We start from the raw sequence: 6,554 nt of genomic DNA, 5'->3' as shown, positions 1-6,554 counted from the left end.
TTATAAAGGAGGGGTTCATCCCAAATATAATTCTTCACATCTGAAAAAAAAAAACTTTTTCTTTTGTTGATTGGAGTAATTTGGGGGTAAAACTCCACTTGCCAAGAAATTGACAAAATCTGCATACCAAGGTATTTTAACACTTGACAAAGCTAGAAGGTGCTCATCGGGAAAAATATCATCAATAGGTAAGTCAAAATCTGCATCATTTTCTTTATTTTGTCATACTCTGGATAGATGATCAACCACTACATTTTCTGCTCCCTTCGTATCTCTAATCTCAAGATTAAACTCTTGAAGCAATAAAATCCATCTGATAAGCCGAGGTTTAGCATCTTTCTTATCTAGTAAATATCGGATGGCTGCATGATCAGTATAACCTATCACCTTTGAACCCACCAGATATGATCTAAACTTATCAGATGCAAATACTACGGTTAGGAGTTCTTTTTCTGTAGTGGAATAATTCACTTGAGCTGCATCAAGTGTTTTACTATTGCATAATGGATTGCATGTAGAATCTTATTCTTCCTTTGTTCTAAAACTGCTCCTACTTTAAAGTCGCTAGCATCACACATTATCTTGAATGGAAGATTCCAATCCGGGGCTTAGATTACCGGTGCTGAAGTAAGAGCACTCTTATTTTATTAAAAGCCCCCATGCAATCACTATCAAAACAAAATTCAACATCTTTAATTAACAAATTTATTAAAGGCTTAGAAATTTTTTAGAAGTCCTTGATAAAACGCCTATAGAATCTAGCATGCCCCAAGAAACTCCTTACTCCTTTTACATTAATTGGTGAGGGTAACTTCTCTATTACTTCTACTTTTGTTTAATCCACTTCAATCCCACGTTCTGATATTTTATATCCCAAAACAATTTCTTCTTTAACCATGAAATAACATTTTTCCCTGTTTAAAACTAAATTCGCCTCTTCACATCTTTGAAGAACTGTAGAAAGATTTGACAAACAAGTGTCAAAGTCATTCCTATAAACTGAGAAGTCATCCATGAACACTTCCATGATTTTCTTTATTAAATCTGAAAAAATTGTCATCATACATCTCTGAAAAGTAGCTGGAGCATTACAAAATCCAAATGGCATACGACGATAAGCAAAAGTGTCATAGGGGCATGTAAAAGTAGTCTTCTCTTGATCTTAAGGATGAATTGGAATTTGGAAAAATCCTGAATATTCATCCAGATAGTAAAAATATGAGTGCTTAGCTAATATCTCAAGCATTTCATCAATAAAAGGCAAGGGAAAATGATCCTTTCTAGTTTCTTTATTCAACTTTCAATAATCAATACACATTCGCCACCCCGTTACTGTTCGTGTTGGAATCAATTTATTATCCTCATTTTTTATAACAGTCATTCCCCCTTTCTTTGGGACTACGTATATTGGACTCGCCCATTCACTATCTGAAATTGGATAAATGATCCCGGCATCAAGAAGTTTAAGCACCTCCTTCTTTACTACCTCTTTCAGATTTGGGTTTAGCCTCCTCTGATGTTCAATTGAATTTTTATAACCCTCTTCAAGTAAAATTCTATGCATGCAAAGTGAAGGACTAATCCCTTTGATATCATCAATTGTATATCCAATTGCTTTTCTGTGTAGCTTTAACTCTTCAATCAATCTCTGTGTTTCAGACTAAGTTAAATTAGCATTAATTATAACTGGAAAAGTGGAATTTGGTCCAAGGAATTCATATTTTAAGTTTGATGGTAATGGCTTGAGTTCAAGTTGAGGTGGCACTACTTCTGGCACAGTTAGCTCTTATTCTATCAACTTAATTTCTTCTTCTTGAGATCCCTTCTCTAAATCCTCTTCATCTTCTAGAGAAATATCATCCTCTTTCTTTTCCTCTGTTGAAACTGTCTCTTCATCAAATATTTTTGAAAGAGACTCATAACACCAAGGAAATAATACTTGAAGATCATTCTGATTCAGAGTAATTCCTTTCTCTCCATTTTCCTTTCCTTCAACCATATTAACCGTTAGAGTTGTGTTATTCTGTCCTGATCAATCATTAAAATTTGATGCAATCCTGCAAATTATCTCATTGGCTTCTTGTAAGCTCTTCTTCAAAAAAGATCCTTCAGAGACTATATCTAATTGACTTTTATTTGAGAAAGAAAGCCCCACATAGAATAAGTGCATGATTAACCATCTCTCGATACCGTGATGGGACATAACTGTAAAGGAGATGAATATCTTTCCCAGGATTGATGGAGCTCCTCCCCAACAAGTTGCTTAAAATTCAATATTTGACTTCTCAAATAAGTAGTCTTCTGTGGGGGGGAATATTTGCCCAAGAACTTCTGCTCTAACTCATCCCAGGTTTTAATACTTTGATATTTCAAAGAATTATACCAAAAACTTGATAATCTCTAATATTATAGCGCAGTCCCCGGTAACGGTGCCAAAAACTTGTTGACTTTCCGCAAGTGTACGGAAATGTCGTAAGTAATAATAAAAGATATCGTATCCACAGAGACTGGAATAAACACTAAAGATGTCTCAATGCGAATTAGCCAAATAACTATTCAATTGGTTTTCAAAAATTAAGTATGACTATGAAATGTAAACAAGAAATGAAAGAATAAGAAACAAGAATAAGGGCGACGATAAAAGGAATGTTCTAGGAGTTTTGGTTTCTTTGTAAGGATTGTTCCATGCAAATGATCTACCAAATCTTATTCCTCAATTGTCCATCATTTATAGAAGGTTGTCGGTTCTCTCTTGCAATAGGCAACTGACCTAGGATTGAAATCTATACTTAAATGTGATCAATTAGGAATGAACCTATGTTGTCCTTACACGGGCTTGTCTGTCACGTGCGTCCCTCGGATAATCAACATACGAATTCATCACTCATCAACCGCATCGAGATATAAAGATTAATGCACACAATCTATCCTACATCCTTGAATTATCTTATTTCACCCTCAAGATCGTTCCTCAAACGTCCTTACACGGACATGTTCCTGTCAAGAACGCCCCTCCGAAAATCGAATGAGATACAATCTCTACAAGATCCACAAGATATCCAAACATCCAATCAAGCACGGTAATTAAGCCCTAATCACAACAATCCATACAAGATAGAATGAATACAAACATGGCAAAATCATAGAAATAGGAAACTGACACATCCACAAGAGTTTTACATCAAATCATCTTTACAATTACTCTCTCCATCCTAGAACAAGAAATCTACTCCATAAAATAAGGAAATAAATCTGAAGAAAAGAAGATTACAAGCATTCTTAATCCCCTCAAATCCAAGAAAAGAGAGAAAGAAAACTTATCTACAAAGAAGAACGTCTTCGAATCCAATCCTTGCTTTCCCGGAGTCGATTCACCGTGAAGATCTGCCCTTAGATCGCCGGAAATCCCTCCAAGAATGGCAAGGAACGCCCCAAATCTTGTTTCCCCCCAAAGGGAGAAGATCCCTTCTCAAAACATGAAGGAGGCTTTATATAGAGCTAAGGTTTGGGCGTCACACGACCCCAAGGCACGGTTGTGTGAGGTTCACACAGCCAAAGTCATTCCCTTCTCTGCCAACCTTACACGGCCATGTGTGGTACACGACCATGACATGCATCTTCCATGACCCCCCATGCATAGTCGTGTAGATCTACACGGCCTGGACTGCTTCTGCCTCTGGAAACCTAGCACGACCGTGTGGTGTACATGGCCAGAGCCCTCTTGTTCACTGGAAACCCTGCACGGCCGTGTGGTGTACACGGCCAGGGCTTCCTTGGTCTCTGGAAATCTTACATGGTCGTGTGGTATACACGGCCTGGCTCCATTTGGCTTCAAATCTTGGCACGGTCGTGTGAGATTTACACGGCCAAGCCATCTTCCTTTCCTGCTGCAGCTACACGGCCAAGGATCTCCACACGGCCTGGGCAACCCCCCATGGCAGGGTCATGTAAAGTTCAAGTGCAATGCCTTCCTCCCTCGATTCGCTTGCAGTTTTAGCCTCGAACATGCATCCTTCACCAAATTCGACTCCTATGTACAAAAAATGCACAAAAGCATATCTCCGAACAAAAAGAGTAAATATGCTAAAAGGAAAACTGAAAATATGAAAATGCATAGATAAAGCATGCTCAAAGTATGTGAATGTGCGTCAAAACATGCATAAAAATATATATAATCTACACACATCAATGTTCTCGAATATGTTACTGGTTGAGGGAAAAATTTCTCACGATACGTTATAGTTGAGTTCTCCCATAGCATACCGTAATTGAATCTCGAATTCCATATACCTAATCTCTCATCGAAAAGCCTAACCATAACACCCTCCGAGGATAATAATAACTTTATTGATAAATATAATGTATAAATTTTATTTGAGTATTGTCCATAAATATTATTCATTATAAAGATGGCTCATATATATTACTATTTTACAAAGAAGGTAGATTTTAAAATCTAAAATAAAATTATATTAATATTTTTTCACACTAAAAATAATTTAGTAATTTTCTAAATTTAACCTCAAATATGGTATATTGTAAATGTCATAATAAAATATATTAAATATTTATTGAATACATACAACTTATATTACTTTCTTATTTATAGTATATTATAAACAATTTAATATTATAAAATTTTACAAAATTTATAAAAAATTAAAAAATAAATTTATATTATTTTTATTTTGTATATAAAATAAAAAATGGAAAAGAGTAAAAGATTCTTTCCTTATACTTCTTGTAAAAAATAATCTCACAAGTAGACATAAATAGATGATAAATTGTAGCAACCTGTCATTCCTAAATGGCACCAAATTATTGAAAAAACTACCCCAAATTTGGGGTGGTAGAAAATGTAGTGCACAGCCAGAACTATGACGATTGAAGTATTGATAATGCTGGATCTAGGAACAGAAATTAATCAGCTGGTAAGAACTAGATTCCAATTTTAAAAGCAAAATGTTGCAAAAATCATTTCACTTACTGTACAAGAAAACGTCTAATATACATTTTTGTATGTCCAAAACACGAAAATAATAATAATAATAATAATAATATTATTATTATTATAGTAATATGATATAATGGTCACCTAATTTCATAGGTGTCATCCGAAGCACGTGATCAACACCTTCCAAATTCACGTGCCCCCTCGTCGTACCTGACGTCGCCGAACTGGCCGAACCCTTACGAGTACGACCCGCTGCATCCCCTCCGCTTCGGCCGAGGGCGGTAGAGGACCGACTCCGGCAACTCCTCCGTTGACTCATCCTTCGGTGGAGCGCTGTCGTCATCGTCCTCTGAAGATCGCTTTATCCCTATCGACACCCCGAACAACTTCAGGTTTTTCCTCGGAGACGATGAAGCCGCCTCGGCACTCGCGGACTCCACCTCCTCCTCCGGCTGCCGCTCCTCTACCCTTTTTTTGTCACACGCCGGCGCCATCGGCATCAACTCCAGCAGTGTCGCCGCGGCGAGCTCCTCCAACTCCGCCGTTTCTCTGTCGCTGTCCTGTCCCTTCGACGCGTAACTCGATACCAGCCCCGCGATCTCGTCACATATTTTCCGCATCTGGGCCAACTCGCGGGAGAGTCGTTCGTTCTCCTTCCGCAATCGTTTGTTCTCCTCCGTCAAGTCCGCCGCTGGCGGGGCCGGCCCGGAGGAGTTCGACGACACAACCTGTTCCTCCCCCGAATTCATCGGCGACAAGGTCCGACTCGTCGCCGAGACGGCCACGACGCCGGCGGTGGACGACGAAGTCACCGGCATCGCGTTCTTCCTCCGCTGGATGTCACAAAGGAGGCTCTTTTCGCCTCTCCGGAAGCAATCGTTCGCGAACTCCCATCGATCGGGTACGACCTTGCGGAATCCCTGCGAAAATTTTAAGAAATCGCATTAAAACTTCCTAAATTACGAATCCCAGCAAACGAATCTAGAAGAACAGGGCGCGGGCGCACATAGGTGTTGAGTTGGCGGACGAAGCTGGAGAAGTTATTGTGCTTGAAGTATTTGGGGAGGAGATCGCGGGAGAAGTCCGCCGGCCGCCAGACGATGAACGTCGTGCCGTCGTTGCTCCACGATATCACGTCGTCCACCGTCGGATCGTCGACCAACTGGTACGTCTTCGTCAGGAAGGGCGTCGGCAACGACCGCTGTTGCCCATCAGGGACGATCTCCGACGCCGCCCAATGCATGCGGGGGAGGAGGGAAGGAAGGGGGCTTCACAGCTTCTAGAAGATTCGAACGGCGAGCGATAACAAAGCCTCGGACAACGGGGAAGGGGAAGAAGGCGAGGAAGAAATAGGAGCGGCGCGAGGAAGAAGGATTCCAGCGCGACGGCGCTGGATGATTTTTAAAAAGTGAATTAGGTCGAGAAGCTTCGAAGGGATCTTTACTTGTCCAGAAGGTTCGGCAGGGTCCGACAGGGCCCATAAGTATACGTGGTTGGTCGTGGTTGAATAGCGTGGCGGAGATATTGTCGGTAGATCTTCTTGTATCGTTGTTCCCTGCCGTCTGTTGGGCCGTGGGCTGGGCTGTCCGATGACCCGTTC

The 6,554-nt window shown here is 40.2% G+C and overlaps 1 protein-coding gene across 1 annotated transcript; it reads right to left on the bottom strand.

The window, feature by feature from the left end:
- Positions 1-4,959: 4,959 nt before the first annotated feature.
- On the bottom strand, positions 4,960-6,352 carry LOC122056207 (heat stress transcription factor B-2b-like). The gene is made up of 2 exons (XM_042618042.1): positions 5,961-6,352; positions 4,960-5,874 (listed from the first exon to the last, which is right to left on the bottom strand). The coding sequence occupies exons 1-2, from the start codon at positions 6,195-6,197 to the stop codon at positions 5,191-5,193; spliced, it is 921 nt and encodes a 306-aa protein (XP_042473976.1). The 5' UTR covers positions 6,198-6,352; the 3' UTR covers positions 4,960-5,190.
- Between the last annotated feature and the right edge of the window lie 202 nt (positions 6,353-6,554).

Source organism: Zingiber officinale, chromosome 3B (assembly GCF_018446385.1).
Source record: "Zingiber officinale cultivar Zhangliang chromosome 3B, Zo_v1.1, whole genome shotgun sequence".
Lineage (NCBI taxonomy): Eukaryota > Viridiplantae > Streptophyta > Magnoliopsida > Zingiberales > Zingiberaceae > Zingiber > Zingiber officinale.
This window is presented reverse-complemented; position numbering and strand designations above follow the sequence as displayed.